The 15,697-nt window shown below is 49.0% G+C and overlaps 4 protein-coding genes across 4 annotated transcripts; 3 read left to right on the top strand and 1 right to left on the bottom strand.

Annotated features, from left to right (window-relative positions):
• Positions 1-972: 972 nt before the first annotated feature.
• B0I36DRAFT_96766 (uncharacterized protein) lies at positions 973-1,853 on the top strand. The gene has a single exon (XM_046163664.1). The coding sequence runs from the start codon at positions 1,098-1,100 to the stop codon at positions 1,560-1,562; it is 465 nt and encodes a 154-aa protein (XP_046015872.1). The 5' UTR covers positions 973-1,097; the 3' UTR covers positions 1,563-1,853.
• On the bottom strand, positions 1,775-3,056 carry B0I36DRAFT_239724 (XAP5, circadian clock regulator-domain-containing protein; the record flags this gene model as incomplete). The annotated part of the gene is made up of 3 exons (XM_046149710.1): positions 1,775-2,137; positions 2,220-2,600; positions 2,652-3,056. The coding sequence occupies 3 exons, from the start codon at positions 3,054-3,056 to the stop codon at positions 1,775-1,777; spliced, it is 1,149 nt and encodes a 382-aa protein (XP_046015871.1).
• A 558-nt stretch (positions 3,057-3,614) lies between these two features.
• B0I36DRAFT_319061 (2-nitropropane dioxygenase) lies at positions 3,615-5,700 on the top strand. Its single transcript, XM_046153362.1, has 6 exons — positions 3,615-4,172; positions 4,246-4,404; positions 4,524-4,612; positions 4,683-4,886; positions 4,947-5,168; positions 5,232-5,700. Exons 1-6 carry the CDS (start codon positions 3,900-3,902, stop codon positions 5,365-5,367), a joined length of 1,083 nt encoding a protein of 360 aa, XP_046015870.1. The 5' UTR covers positions 3,615-3,899; the 3' UTR covers positions 5,368-5,700.
• An 819-nt stretch (positions 5,701-6,519) lies between these two features.
• Positions 6,520-7,897, top strand: B0I36DRAFT_406394 (putative thioredoxin reductase; the record flags this gene model as incomplete). The annotated part of the gene is made up of 4 exons (XM_046161810.1): positions 6,520-6,541; positions 6,634-6,798; positions 6,856-7,674; positions 7,743-7,897. 4 exons carry the CDS (start codon positions 6,520-6,522, stop codon positions 7,895-7,897), a joined length of 1,161 nt encoding a protein of 386 aa, XP_046015869.1.
• Between the last annotated feature and the right edge of the window lie 7,800 nt (positions 7,898-15,697).

Raw genomic sequence — 15,697 nt, 5'->3', positions numbered from 1 at the left:
GCCGTCGAACTTTTTCCTAACCATCGCCTGTTACATTTCTGCAGAAAGCCAGCCTCATACTCGGATACAATTGAATTGGAGACATTACCCATTATGTTCAACTTGCATTATGTGGCCTAAGTGGAGGACATCCAGTCATTCGAGTCCGTTGAGTGTAACTGGAAGAGCACCATACTCTTTTTGAAAGCAAAAGCAGTAGTCGTCGACAACTGAAACTAGCGATACTCCCGAACAAGCCCAGGCAGCACAGACGAATCTATTGTCGCCGATGGACATGTGCGCTGAAGTGTGGATGTGGCAATGTAGTAGACTTTGTGTTATTGATGACCCGAAATTCCGTTGTCAATCAGGAGGAGTGCTGAGATGGAGGTGCGATTTTAACCGCGGGCCAAGGGCCAATCACATAACACGCCATGAGCACGCCTCGAGATTGCCGAGACAAGAAGCGAGAAATATGGCACTCCTCCATAACGCAGATTAGGCACAGCACATCCGGAGCCTCGCTTTCACTATCCAGCTGACAAGTTTACAAGCATACTGGTCAGCACCGGCACGCCTGCCGTACCCTCTGACCACGACGACAGCCGCGCCGGGAGTGCAGGATCCTCGACACTGGCCATGCCATTTCTGTGAATCTAGAGGCCAAATGATAGCCGCGTCAAGACCTGGCACCGTGGTTGTTGAGGCCGTTAGGACAGGTGTGACCCGGATGAGATGCACACAAGACAGATCAGGCGCACCTTGGGCCGCTAAGAGCACGACCAACCTGGTGAGCGCAAACGCTCCACGTGCGGCTGTGTACTCCTCTCGGCGCACAGTCGCCTCTGCCGCCTGGTCTCTTGCCATTGCCGGACGTGACCGCGGGGGGACTTGACATGCATGCTGCCTCGATGATTGTAAACTTCCCCGCGTCGTGTGCCAGGTTTCGGGGTCTCTTCTTAACCGCTTCGTATCTGGTATATCATGGCGTAATCACCATCAATGCCTGCCTCCACGGCTTGACCCGAGGCTCCGTCTAAGGACGTACCAGCAACTGGCCACCTGACTTAGCAACTCGCAGAATTACACGAAGATACGACCACGCAGTGCCTTCCACCATGTTGCTCCGCTACGCCACCATTGCTGCCGAAATGTCGAGGACAGCCATCATTGCCGCTTCGATTAAAGAGCCGGCGTTCTTAGTGCCCACTGATTTTGTCTCAGTTATGGCGCCTGCCGCCCGTGTGGCTTCACTGTATCAGCAGCAGCTCGGCATTTCGTGTCTCCTCTTCCTAGAGCGAGTAGCATTCCCCCTCAACCGTGCTGCCTGCCTTTTCCAAGCGCTCACCGCCTGCTGCCCGCTTCTATTCAAGCGAGAGCTGATGCGCATTGCGACTATGGCAGTCAGTGCGAGTTGGCTATTCTGGAGCTGCACCACCATGCGCAGGCTCAAGAGGAAGCTCGAGTTCGAATTCTTCACCATCATGCTCAGCTCTGGGAATCACGTCTGTGTCTTCATCTTCTGGCCAGGATGGTGGCTCATGGCTTTCCTTACACTGATAATACGGCTGTGCGTCGGATGAGTCTGGCGAGGACTCGCAGCATATACTGATGTCTGGAGGAGCACTCCGATATCCATCAGGAATGTTTCCGCGCGTCTTCGTTATCTCCAACAACAATTGCTGGTGCCAGATCGTTAGTCCGAGATATGGAGAACGCAATGATACTCAGAAAGCCACGGCCATTTAGAATCACGAGTGCGGAAGCACAGCGCCGATGCCAGAGGAGAGAAGGTTCATGAATAGAAGAAGGTGTTTCCGCCGAGGTCGCGCCTGATCTCCTGCCGATAGTCCTTCTCTGGATCGAATTCGCGCCACGTGCTCGCCGGATAAATGTGCTTATTGCGCTCGTACCATCGCCGGTCCACAACTTTGGTCCAGGACGGATCATCCGAAGCACCCTCAAGAGCTCGCACATCAACAAGCGATGCGGCCTTTGTTACTGCCGTCGACAGGGGCTGGTAGCTAGCATCATGTTGGCTTAGGACAGAGTCCGTATCAGCAGAATGCAAGGATGGCGGTTCGTTGCTGTAGGCAAAGAGGACTGTGTCGTTGGGACCCAGAGTTTTGTTCATGATGAAGTAGAGAAAGTCGTAATGCTTGAATTCACATGTCAGCCCAATGATCGGATATTGAGCGGCGGCTGAATATCGCTTGCTTTTGTGGTTTGGAATATCTTACATGAGGAATGATCACTCCACCCCGAACCATTATGAGGTCGTCTACACCCACACGCGCCCATACCTTTGTCGCGTTGGTTTTCTCTCCGACCCCAAGCTGGGCACCGACTTTCCGGCTCTTATCTAAGAATATCCAGATGAAGTCGCCCTTTTTGACGCGTACAATACCTCCGGGAAGATTGGCACCGTCGTAGAATACGAACGGAATCGCAATCTCAGCAGCCTTTAGAGCCTCCTGCCGAGCAAGGAACTCCCTGCGCAGGGTCTCACGTTCAGCAGCCTCTCGGCGTAGAGCCGATTTAGTCATGGACCGCGGCACGACTGATACTGCCGAGTTGGCTTTCAGCTTGTACGTCGTGCTTTGTGGCGTCACATCATCGCGCTGTGTTGCATTGCTGTTGCCAGATATCAAATCCTCGTTGGTGTCAAGGACTCCAGCCTTCTTTCTGGTTTTGGTCCGAGGAGTGGCGGCGTCGTTGTCGGCGTCGTCGTCGTCAAAAGACAGTTTGGCTGGCCCGCTTTTCTTGAGTGCCTTCTTCTTTTTCCTGGGGGGCCCGGGAGCGGCATCGGTGCCTCCAGATGTCATGCCGTCGCCATCGGGAATGAGGACTGGCGTGCCGGTCTGAGAGCGGGAGGGAGGCGTTGAAGTAGCGTTTGGGGTCTGAGGACCATCGCTGGAGGCCGCATCACGATCCTGCTGGTCGAGTAGCTCGGCGCGGCGCTTGCGGAAATCGGAGAGGGCAACGAGGCCAACCGTGTTGTTCGACAGGACCTGCTGCGGTGTAGGAGCGGCGGCTGCAAAGCGCGATTCGCCAGATGAGTCGTCGGCGGCTGGCATTCTGCGAGTGTTGCGGTCAGTTACTGTGGTGGATGGTTCTCAAGTTGTGCCTGGCTCGCCTGGCTGTGCTGTACAGACAGGACAACCCCCAAAATAAAATGGAGCCGGCAGCATGCGTCAGCCGCCCCAGTGACCACAGACACAGTGCATCTACAGTTTATGCTCTTCGCGACACACAGTGTTCCCAGGTGGGCTCGGGACTAACAGCCGAGGTGTTGCCCAACTACGTTAGCGTAGGCAGGACGAACCGTCCATCCAGCTATCGACTGTCGATTTGCCCAGAGATGGGGGCCGACGACATCCTTCAGCAAGGCCGTGATTCCATGGCCCAAATCGTGCCGTAGCCTATTGGGCGTCGCCCTGGTGACGCTGCCGTCTGGAGATCATCTTGGCGAGCTCGGTTAGTACGGGCGACGTTCGACAGCTTGGAAGCATGTTTGGAAGCTTTGGGGAAACCGCAGCTCCCGTACAATGGGGCTGGTGCGGGGAAATTGGCCTTGTCAGCATTGATCCTTGCAGTTGCCTGTTACCAGATGCGCTTTGCCGCGCCCGTGTCATTGTCAGTAAGCCAGCTCGAGGCGGTCGCGGCATCCAGCCAATCCTTGCAACCTTTTGCGTCCAGGGTCTGCCTGCGTGTGGTGGTTGGGGCTTTCTCACTGTCCAGAGGGCAGGGGAGACTTCTCTGACCACATGGGTCTTACTGAAGTTCCCAGCAACTCCTACATTGACATCCAATGCGCCAGTGCCTTCTCACGGGTGTCTTTTGCTCCCTTCCTCAAACATAGTCGAAGATCATACCGGGCTGCATTCCCGCCCTGATAACCAGACAGCAGTTCTCTCACAATGGCTTCCGGCCTAATCACGACGGCGCTAACCCGCCTGCTCGGTGTGAAGCACCCCGTCATGCTCGCCGGTATGGACCAGGTCGCGGGCCCCGAGCTCGCGGCAGCCGTCACCAATGCGGGCGGCTTCGGCACAGTCGGCGGTGCTCGCTACACCCCTCAGCAGCTGCGTGACATGCTGGCGGAGCTCAAGAGTCTCCTCCACAACAAGGACGCCCCGTTTGGTGTAGACCTGCTGCTACCGCAGGTCGGCGGCAGTGCCCGCAAGACCAATGTATGTCTGGCTTCTCGGTGGAGGTGTAGAGGATCTCGTGGGCCAACATTGTATTGACCTAGCTCCCATGCAGTACGACTACACCCACGGGAATCTCGAAGAGATGCTCGACATCGTCATCAACTCGGGTGCTAAGCTCTTCGTCTCCGCCGTTGGTGTCCCGCCCAAGTGGGCCGTCGACAAACTCCACAAGGCCGGTGTCTTGTACATGAACATGATCGGCCATCCGAAGGTGTGCTCCCCCCCACTGCTTCATAGCTTTCGACAGCCTGTATTGCTTAACCAGTCTTCTTCTGGCCGACATCTTTTGAACGCAGCCTGCTGATGACGCGCGTGTCTGGAAACCTTTAGCATGTACACAAGGCGTGCCAGGCTGGCGCCGACATCATTTGTGCCCAGGGAGGCGAGGCGGGTGGCCACACTGGCGATATTCCCACGAGGTATACTTGTGTGCCGCCATCCACGTCACTCTGCATAGAGCTTGTGGAAGCTGATTAGGTATCAACACAGTATCTTGGCGCCTGCATGCGCAGACATTTGTCGTCAGTACAATTCGCCATTGACTGGGGAGCCGGTGCTCCTCGTCGTGGGCGGTGGTGTCAACGACGGCCGCAGCCTTGCCTCGGCTCTCATGCTCGGGGCCAGCGGCGTCTGGGTCGGCACTCGCTTCATCCCTACTGTCGAGTCCAAATACCCAGAAGTGGCCAAGCAGCAGTAAGATAAATTCTTCCGCGACACCCCTCTGACCGTCTCATTCTGCTAACTCGCAAACAGAATAATTGATGCAGGGTACGACTCGTGGATCAAGAGCACGATCTGGTCCGGAAGGCCTCTGAGATCACTCCGCACGCCGTACGTCGAGGACTGGGAGAACAACCGCCAGGACGAGATCAAGAAGCTGCTTAGCCAGGGCATCCTGCCGCTCTCGCATGATCTCGATCGGTTGCATGCGCAGGGAAAGCTGACAGAGGAAATTGAGGATCAGTCTGCACTCAGGTGAGCTGCTATACAAAGCCTCGACAGTTTTGCACAGAATTTCTAATGGACGAACAATAACAGACCTCTTGGCATCGTCGCCGGCTCCGTCAACAAGCCGAACCAGACGGCGGCGGATGTGGTCAATGAGATAGTCGAGCAGGCAGCGAGCGTGCTTGGCAGCGCGAACAGTTATCTTGTGTCCAAGACCAAGCTATGAAGCGGCGGTTGATGATATCAGGTAACTTAGTCTCATTTCCGTGCACTGTAAGGCTCAAGCATCGAGATGGGCGCCTTGTCACGGGTTGCCGGGTGAAAGGCTGCAAGTAACAATAAGCATGATCCTGTCTGCCGTCTACTGGAAGCATAACCAAGCATTTTCAATAGCCCGATTTAGACTCGCAGCTTTTCTCTTCCTGATATCATACAGTAGCTCAATTACTGGTTCATATTGCCCTTGAGATATGTCGACTTGTTGGATTGGCATGCCGTGAACCAGACACAGCAATGTCTTATTACTTTTTGCAGTAATACGGCTGGACAAGGGCGGCACTCTCCGGCCGTGGTGTAATGAATGCATGGGCGATCACACGCAGGGCGCCGAAATATGTCACAACAATGCTGGCATGGGCATGTGCTACTGGCATTGGCATGGGCATGTGCCACCATTGCAAGTGTACAGAATGCTACACTTGCGGACTTACGGGACAGGGTGATCAGTCCTCACTTTCGGGCAACCTGCGCCCGAGCACTGAAGTTTGACATGCAATGCTGTCAGCTGCATAATAGAACAAGCTAATAAAACTTTCCTCTGATCGGCAATTGCTCATTCCGCGAAGATTACGGAAAGTGTCACGCGTTGTTAATTTGAATTTGGGACCGAGCTATTGATGGCCAGTGAGTCCGTGGCATGCCCTGTCATCATTGCATGAGGACCGCCTCTCATAGTAAATGATGACGATCTTGCACTGCCGATCAACCTTCACAGTCCAAAGTCATAACGAAGACATCGAAGCGAGGCACGCTGATCAGTGCAGTGAGATTGCAAGGGTCATCTTGCGACTTCCCTTCAACCCTGTCCGGCGCGACCAACTTTTGAGATCACGCTGCTACGGCGGGTGAGTACCTGATCCACAATGTCGTAGACATGTCTCGCGGCACGGGTTGCGTCGCGGCATGTTTCGCGATGCATGTATATCTCGACACAATTGGTCTTCTTTGCATACGCACTGTAAGACCCCCAAAGGCTGTGGTATAAAAGCAGTGAGGATGGCGCCCGCCCTCATCGCCCACGCTGCCAGACATCTCATATGTAAGCCCAATCAATTTGGTAGTGTTCGCCTGCAACAAGCATACTGCAAGCAGCAATCATATGCTGAATCAGTATTGTCGTGGTACTACGAGCGCTCTCATATCATGCTCAAGGCGCTTATCTTCGTGGCAGCCGCGGCGGCAGCCGTAATACACCCACGCACATACGCCGGAGCAAACTCATCTGACATCTACGATGCCATCATTATCGGAGGCGGACCGTCTGGGCTGGCCTGCCTGAGTGCCCTGGCACGTGTCCGCCGCAACGTCTTGTTGATCGACTCGGGGGAGTACCGCAATGGCGTCACTCGGCACATGCACGACGTGGTTGGGTTTGATGGTATGATGCCAAACGGGACACTGGTAATGAACGGGAGACGCTGACTGTTCTTCACAGGAGTCACGCCCGCATACTTCCGCTGGGCCGCTCGTGAGCTCATTTCGGATTATCCGACGGCGCATATGGCAAACGGGACGGTGACCAAGGTTGAGCCACAGAGTGCAAACAACACAGCATTCACAGTGACACTGGGTGGAAATTCAACCCTGCCGGCCACGCTCCAGGCACGCAAGGTGGTGCTTGCGACGGGACTTCGCGACATTATCACCAGTACACCGGGCGTTCTCGATAACTGGGGCCAAGGTATTTATTGGTGTCCCTGGTGTGATGGTTACGAACACGCCGATCAGCCTATTGGTCTGCTCGGGCCGATGCATGCTGCTGCTGGCATGGCCAGGGAGATCTTGACGCTTAATCGCGATATTGTTGCCTTTGTCAACGGCACTCAGACGGAAACTGAGCTCGCAGCTGCCCAGAACTCATTCCCTGGTGCTGCCGAATATCTAAAGCTCAACAACGTTACAGTCGACAATCGGACCATCGCGTCTATCGAGCGTCTTGAGAATGCCCTCGATAGTCCTGGCGCGCCGGATCTGGCTACACACCCTGAGCACGACCTCTTCCGCGTCAACTTCAATGATGGCCCGTCGATTGAGCGTGGCGCATTTTTCGTCGAATTTGAGAACGAGCAGCATTCAACTATAGGCGCTGACATGGGCGTCGACCTCTGGGGTGGCAGACTTGCAGTGAACGCATCAAAGGGCCTCCTTACCAACCTTTTTGGCGTGTATGCCATTGGTGACGCCAATTCAGACAATGTCACCAATGTCTACCACGCACTTGTTAGTGGCAAGAGCTCGGCTGTGTATATCCATGGTAAGATTTCTCTGAAAGATGGCAACCGGAGAAGGCTTTTGAAATACTAAGTACTCAATTTCTTACAGTACAACTGGCTCGCGAAGATGCCAATGCTCAGCTCGTTGCTGCTGGCGTCAACATCACCACGAGAGACAACAAACTCGATATGCGCTCATTGTGGGATACCATGAATGGCCAGCAAAGAGATGTTATGTACATCAAGGACTTCCCGCATTTGTAAACATGCCTAGCTACATACATTCCTGGACGGGGCGGCATCTCGAGCCCTGAATTAAGCACTAAATTAATGATTATAGACGGATTAACCGTCTTTATCATCATCGTGTGTAAGCATCGGAGGTAAAACAGCAAGGCCTAGAGAATTGCTATGATATGTCGAGAAGTAACGTCGTGTGAGATTCTCGTTAATGGCAGTCAGGTGTAAGTCCTCTTGACACGCGGAATCATCTCGCAGCTCACTCATCGCATACTATTAGATATTCTGCCTCGCAACAAGATTTTGCTAGAATGGCGAAAACAAGGACAAGGTAACGCGACTCTCTCCCTTCCTCTCAGAGTGAGCGTGTACTGCTCATACGAGGAGGTCCTTGTTAGGCTGTTTCACTACCCCAAGAACACCACGCGCAGAGATACTGCCCAGAACACGCATATCGGCTGGCCTACCGCGGAATGATTTGTGCTGGCGAAGAGAGCTGTATCACATATCACTCGCCTCTATGTGCTGTGAATTAAAACCCAAAATGAGTTTATTGCGAGAGCGAAGGAGGAGACAACAGAACAAACAATAAGATAAAACAAAAGGACCAAGAGGAAGTTCATTAATACCCATAAGAAAATAAAGAAGGTGCTCACGGGATTGGAAGTACACATCTCATACCTATCCTGAAGTACATTAGATGTGAAAACCTGGACTAAACACGCACCGTGCGCGACAATTCTACAGTAGAACAGTACCAAATCTATATTTTCCGCCTCTGAAACTAATTTTACAAGTCCTTTCTGTGCTAGCGCAATGAAAAACGACGTGATCTTGAGAACTGCCTATCTGACCTTTTACTTAATCTACCACAAATGAAATTACTTCGAAAGTAGACTCCGTTGCTAACTTGAAACCTCAAAAGGTGATACGTGGTGCTTCAGCGTTCCACGAAAATTATGAACCAGACTATACTTCCATCTTCCCGCTTGGGAAGTAATAAGGCTACTTCATCTGCTATCGAGTGTGGCTAGCACCGTTAGTGTTACCCGCTCACACATGTCTGAAGCAAGAAAGCGAATCCTTTTCTCTCTTAACCTCAGCGGTATCTGGAATCCTCAAACATATTCTACTGAGCATTGTAGAAAACATTTACTAACCCCCCCCAGCACAATGACCAGCAGATATTATGCTGCGGCACAAAGTTCCAACAGGCCCAGCTCGGGTACATCGTGATTTGTAGTCACTGTAGCGAAAGGGATGATGTAATATAATATGTAGTCTGAATAGAGGCAATATCGTGTGAATTACAAAAAGTCTATTTTATATTGCCTTCATATGCCGTCTCATCGTGGTCTTCTTCTCCATTGAATGGCTAGATCCTAATAGGTAAGGTAAACAAATGATGAGTGCCCCTGCCACTGCACACTCGGTAGCGCCAAATCTAGCGTATAATATACCGTGCATAGCAATTTCAAAGAACAAAGGCTTGAATTGTACTGAGAACAATATCAGATTCATGGTCCACAGATGTACTACTACTATTGTGCGATAGGCGATTTTCCTCCAGCTATAGCTAACAATGAATATTCATGCTGTATCAAGTATGTGGTTGCCCTGGATTAATCAGAAAGCTCAATTAGCATATTGATTGATTTACTGGGAAACGACTGCATGTTATACTAGGCGACATTTGTAAATCTTCAGTACTATCTAAGGGCGAACGCGCGAGGAAAAATTCTAAAATTCGAAGCCCTTAGACCCAAAATGGTGGCTGGTCTATATATGGCCTGTAAAAACCCATTTCTTGCAGGAACCCGCGTCTGAAGTTTGTTTTTTTTCAGCAAGAGAAAAAGCGCATCCTTCACTGGTCATGTCTTTACCATCCGTCCTCCACGAGTTGCACATGAGAATCAGGCGAGTGAGCAGCCACATGTGGCATACTTCGCGCTCATTCATCTGGGTACAGCAGGGCTTCACGCTATAACTCGGAAGTAGATGATAAATTGGCTCATGTCAACTGGGATTGGGAGAAAAGCCAAGGTTAAGCGCAGTCCACCCACTCCAATACCGAACGAAGTCCCATTGTCGTTATTTAGAGGCGAAGAAGCGATTTTAATGCAGAATGGGCCGATTCATGTCAGAGCATGATCTATCTTATTGGACATATACCGCAGCTCAGAATGTTGTTAAGTCGGAAACGAGTATATGGCCTGGTAATTTGACGTTCGGGATGCGTTACCGAAGAATAAATTGAGACCGTACGATCATGACACATGTCTTTTTTCAATGCTACATTTGGGTTTCTCTGTACGTTGAGGCTTGGGGGAATATGCAAATTGCAAATTTCCGTTAGCTCCTCCATGTACACTTAGTAAGCTAGCCAATCACACGCATCTTACAGTAATGTTTCTGATCTCTCTTCAAAACCGTAACTGCATCACAAGTCGCGTGAAACACTGGGGCTGCTCGGATATGGAGCGCTACTATTATCCCAGCAAGGAATTTATTTCCCTGCCCCAAATATTCCTCTCGATCATTTACTCTCTTGTTGACTTGGTACAAAGGAATGATGTTGCTTGAAGGAATTGCCCTCGCGTAGGACAATAACTCTATTACATATAATCGTAGAGTGCTGGTCCATTTATACCAAGACTTACGGTTTCGGTTGTTACACTCTCCACTGGAATCACATCCACCCCAAAATTGCTATGCTGCCAAATGATAGATAATCCAAGCTAAAGATTGCAAAGAAGTACTCACTCAACCCACCTTCCCGCACTCTTTCTACAAAACTCTTATTCAGCTATCCCAGATATAAATGATTACCTTGGAGCTCACCGCGTCACGCGACAATTGTTGGATGCTGTCTTCACCGCTTGGATAGATGATGATTGAGGACGACTATTTAAAGGTTTGTAGTTGTTAAAATAGTCATGGTCAAGATTGGACATGGTTAATCTCCCCTTCATAAAGACCGAGACATCATATTATGGAGCAACACAGTATATACATAAGGTATAATATTTAATAGAAGGCACAAATTTAGCAATCAGCTTGGTGAGCTCCTGTGTTCTTGACCAGTGGTCGAGTGGCTGATATGTGTGAGATAGACTCTGGAGTGCCAGCGGGTTTACTTCTAATCACACATCAAAAGCACATTTTTCCTGTACCTTGCATCCCCGAATACGATAGTTGAATTATGTCATCTTCCCTATTGAAAGACCTTGAAGTTACCTCTGGAGAGCTCAATTTGAGAATAACATGAGTCTCGCACAGAATCTTACTGTAGAACTACCAGCATAATATCGATAAAAAAAATAGTCTATAGGACTGGACCCATTGAACTTGATTTTAATACAGCACGAATACCTCCACAGTGGTCTAGAGGACAATACTACCTGTGGCATGCCCTGGTTTCGTTGGTCTCGCTTTACAAGCTGTAACACGTATAGGGGATGACCCTCTGTGGCTCAATGGCGCGCAGGTGATGGCGTTGTGCACCTTGAAAGTCAATGATGATGATTGTATAAAGGTTTGACATGGAGTCTATCTACTGATCCATCTACAATCTCGCTCGCTACTCGGTCACTTTACTCGGTCTTCAACAACCGTCAAAATCAATCTTGGCAGCTCTGCGGAGTGAGCCTTTTCTTGAGTACAGGGATTGCCAGGCTGTCCGCACTTTGAACTCGTCCAAAGGAACCTGTGGGACATTTATTCTTACACTTTCACGTCTCGTCTTAGTGATCTAAGTTGATGTTAAGTGACGATGAAGACTGCAGAAAGAGCTGTCCATTCTCGTTTTAGTGCTGAAACCGGGCAATCTTGGTATGGAGTCCACATTTGAGAAGAGTCTGACGTACGTGCCCATGTCGAGCGCGTAGCTTTCTGCTTTTACAACCACCTCCACGGTAGGCTATTTTTTCCAATCGCCAAGAAGAGGCGCAAGGCTAGGTAAGCATTTCCAAACATGAGACAGACGAGCGTTATATGTGAAGTTAGCTCCACGCTTGCCATCGAGCGACCATTTGTGAGAACGAGGCGTTAGTCACGGATACTTAAAAATGCAAACCTAAGAAGAACGGGTGACAGTTCTCCAGGTCTGTGAGATACTGTCAACTCTTTACCCTCTTTGTTAACATAGTCGAATATATCGTGTGGTATGAGCACTCGCAGAAGAAACCACAAGCATTGTGAGGAGAACATCGGTAAGCTGAAGAAAAGATAGCTGCGTTACCGAAATATCGGTATAATACATTCCACTATGAAATGAGGGACAGAGCAAGGTTTTCCAGTTAATATGTAGTATGCTGACAATAATAGATGTTATTACGATGTCGAGAACAAGTGCAGCTGTTGCTAGCATGATATATCAAACTGGGTAGGTATCACGATGTAATAGATTGCATTCTCTCATGGAAGCCTGCCTGTCACTTGTTGTGGATAATCATGTGTCACAAATAACTCTGTTGCTTTCGAATTTAGGCCAGAATGTATTCCGTCGGCGATGATAAGAACTGAATTGAAGCTTCGTTCATTTTGAGCTGGACATACTGATTAGGTCATCTTACCATAATTATATACTCCACCAGCCTCTCTTGTCTATCTTTAGAGCCCGTTCGTTACACGGCAGTTCATCAAGGCTCATTAGTCCGCTTTTGCATGATCCAGCCCTGGAATGACATCGGCGCGGTACAATTTATAAGTCAGGCATTCAATTGGGGCGTAAGGTTATTATTGCTGCGCCTTTCGGCTGAGACGTTTGCTTTTTGACGTGTTTCTGTCGTGGCGTTTGGCCTTCCATTTTTTATCCCACTATAAGTTCTGGAAAGTAGTGTATTTTGGTGCATTTTGGATCATTAACTTGTTGTGAGGAATCCATTTTGATTCAAAAAGGATCAAAGATTATTGTTTTGCTATTTCAGGCGGCTACGGCACTTATATTCTATGGGAGTCTCAAAGTATCATGTCAGTACGATAGTATTGTGGCTCTTATCACTGAGCCGCATTGAAGTACCGTAAAAAGAAACATAACAAACTCGGAGCTTTGGCGTCCATAGAGTAAGTGTACTCTCTGTCCTGTGCAAGGCGATAATGTCCGATGTCTTATTGTTTTCTTTTTCCTTTCACATCTCCAGAGAAGTACGACGATACGGACGAAATGCATGTAAGGCTAAATTGGTCTCATATCTGTCCCAGTTAGTTCAAAGCAATACAGCACCTCTATAATTCTCTTGCGGCTGCCCTGCCATTTTCATAGGTAAGTATTGAAGTATGTAGTTTGCGCTCATAAGAGACATTCCGACATACTCTCATCGTCGCTATAGTCCAGCTGTCCGGTGTTGAGAAGATCGACTACCCGGCTGCAGTTTTCCAGTACACACTCAGAGAGCTTCCAGTTCATGAGTGAGCAGACTAATAACATAGGCAGGTGTTATGGTAGTAGTGAAAAGTCGAGAGTAATTCATGGTGTGCATATATGACAGTGAATCAGAGGAGTCAATAGAAATGGTAAGTCTTTCTAGACGGTGGTGATACACAGCAGTCTTCTGATAGAGCTCGCCTAGTAAGTGATTAGTATAATTACTTTCTCTGCTGTACTTGTGCCTGCATTCCTGTGAGCTGCAGGGCGTGGAGACTAGCGGCGAAATTCGCCTAAAGAACGTCTGGATGGTGAGAGCCATTCGTAACGCGCGACGGGATCACGCAGCGCAGACGCCGCTTAGACGTACTGAGTACATAGCATATGGTTTCATCCGGCTCTGACACGCTTGACTATACGACGGGTCTGTAGGCCCTCGAAACCTAGATGGATGCGCGTACTAGCAATAATAATTATTATTATTATTGCTTCAGACGAAGAAAATAGGTTGGTAACAATAACCTGATAAGGCTACGGATTAGAACTAGCACCAAGTTCTTTCGTCGATCAGCATAATGTAAATATAAGCAGATCTAGTTGTGGGACCATATTGACACTACTAATATTAGACATGTCTTTAAGCGTATGCAGAATGCGATCTATATAGAGAGATTGAGAAACCAATACTTACGAACTCCTTCTTTTCTATTATCTTACAGTATTACCTTGACGCAATGACTCTGAAAGCTGTGGTTAGATGATACACTGTAGTCATCATTACCTTCGAAGCACAACTTTTATTAGCATGAAGCTCCTGGTCGTAATAGGGTGCAAAACCTTCAGAATTCATCCTTTTTCATATTAAGAGCACGGACGAAATAACCATATTGGGAAATGAGGTACATGCCTTCGGTGACCAATTTTATTGTAGTGAGCTCGTTGAAATACTAGATCTATATAGATAGATATACACCACTCATGGCCTGCCTGCCTTACTGTATTTCTTCAACCATGTAGTCGCCTGGCTGTAATTGAACTTTTGTCTGCTATGCGGAGAATATTAGTTGCAAAAAGCAGATCGGACTATTGCACTATCTTCAACCGGAGGCAGACTGCTTATTTGTACTCTTTATGCTCACCTTTGGTCTTATCTTGTCATTTAAACCATATCCCCATGGTTGAAATTGATAATGGATACTCTCAACTTATAAACTGAGCCCACGGTCGAGGGTGTATTGTAGTCCTTCGTATTGCAAGAAAGGTGCTTGTACAGGGGGGTATTCTGCCATGCACTATGCAGTGAAGCAGTCCAGGGTCCATCCAGGGCGTGACCTATCGAGTGTCCAATATTTTAATAATCTGGATTCTCGTGCTTCCAGTACTTGGGATAAGGCATTCGTAGCACGCAGTATGTATCTTACAGTTATATCCGGCACGGGTCAGTAATGCGCCGGTATGGTTTGGAGGTATCAATTCCACCACCGTAGCCTGTTTCATGTTCGTGGCTCAATCCAAATTGCTGGATTCCAGAAATGATCTGCCAATATAGAAGTAGTTTACTTCGACATATACAAAGCGAAACTGAACTTGATATGTGAGACTCGCTCGTCTAGGAAGCCACTTGGATGACTGTATTACATCACCACACGATTGACATCCTTGACTACAGACGTGGACAGGAGGCTACCAGACAAAGCTCGCGCTAAAAGTGAATCATCAACATTGATGTCGAGAAAATGAATAGTGGAATGTTCTGCATGTTTTGTATATATAGCATGAGAGGTGGTGGGTGTAATTGCTGGTTCCAGTTTCTTTGATGTTGCTAATCCCTACCACTCACTGTGCGGGCTATTATCATACATCGAATCCAACATTATTAGACTTGCTGGAAGCTCCAACATTCTATAAAAATCTGATCCGTAGATGGACTTCAAATCGCGTTCTGAGTATTGCAGTAGTACTGAACCTACTACTGTCAATTTCATTGAGATAGGATGCATGTTTCTGCGCCATTCTGCTGTCCGCGCCACTTTGCTGTTCAGGAAGCGAAACCAGCTATCATGGAAACTAGAGAGCAATTCGAGACTCTCTATATTGCGCGTTCTTTGATAGGTCACGAGACGTAGCGCGCACCGACGATATCGTCTTCCTCGGCTCGCGCCTGTTATCATAGCTATTACTATGTATATCCGGCGATCGAGATAGCTAGTGTTCAGAATGACTAATATGCTTACTCCTGGTATCCCTGTTTACAACTTCATTCAAGTGATCACTGCTGGTGTTTGCCGGGATGAAAACCAGCAGCTGACAATTTGGGTACCGTACATTGAATCCGCTGAGAAGTCAGCAGAATCATGTGTAATTGCATGACACGAGGCTTGAACCACATCGTTGCGTTTTGTAGGTTTCTCCTTCTTACGATCGAGCTGTATGGACAGCTGTAGCTTTTATCCACAACT

Source organism: Microdochium trichocladiopsis (assembly GCF_020744255.1).
Source record: "Microdochium trichocladiopsis strain MPI-CAGE-CH-0230 chromosome Unknown B0I36scaffold_3, whole genome shotgun sequence".
Lineage (NCBI taxonomy): Eukaryota > Fungi > Ascomycota > Sordariomycetes > Xylariales > Microdochiaceae > Microdochium > Microdochium trichocladiopsis.
Note: the sequence above shows the minus strand (reverse complement) of the source record. Positions and strands in the feature narration are given on the sequence as shown.

Coding starts and splice junctions, on each gene's coding strand:
- B0I36DRAFT_319061 (XM_046153362.1), top strand. CDS start 3,900: ATGGCTTCCGGCCTAATCACGACGGCGCTAACCCGCCTGCTCGGTGTG. Junction 4,613..4,682: donor ACTGGCGATATTCCCACGAG/GTATACTTGTGT, acceptor GTATCAACACAG/TATCTTGGCGCCTGCATGCG. Junction 4,887..4,946: donor CCAGAAGTGGCCAAGCAGCA/GTAAGATAAATT, acceptor ACTCGCAAACAG/AATAATTGATGCAGGGTACG.
- B0I36DRAFT_96766 (XM_046163664.1), top strand. CDS start 1,098: ATGTTGCTCCGCTACGCCACCATTGCTGCCGAAATGTCGAGGACAGCC.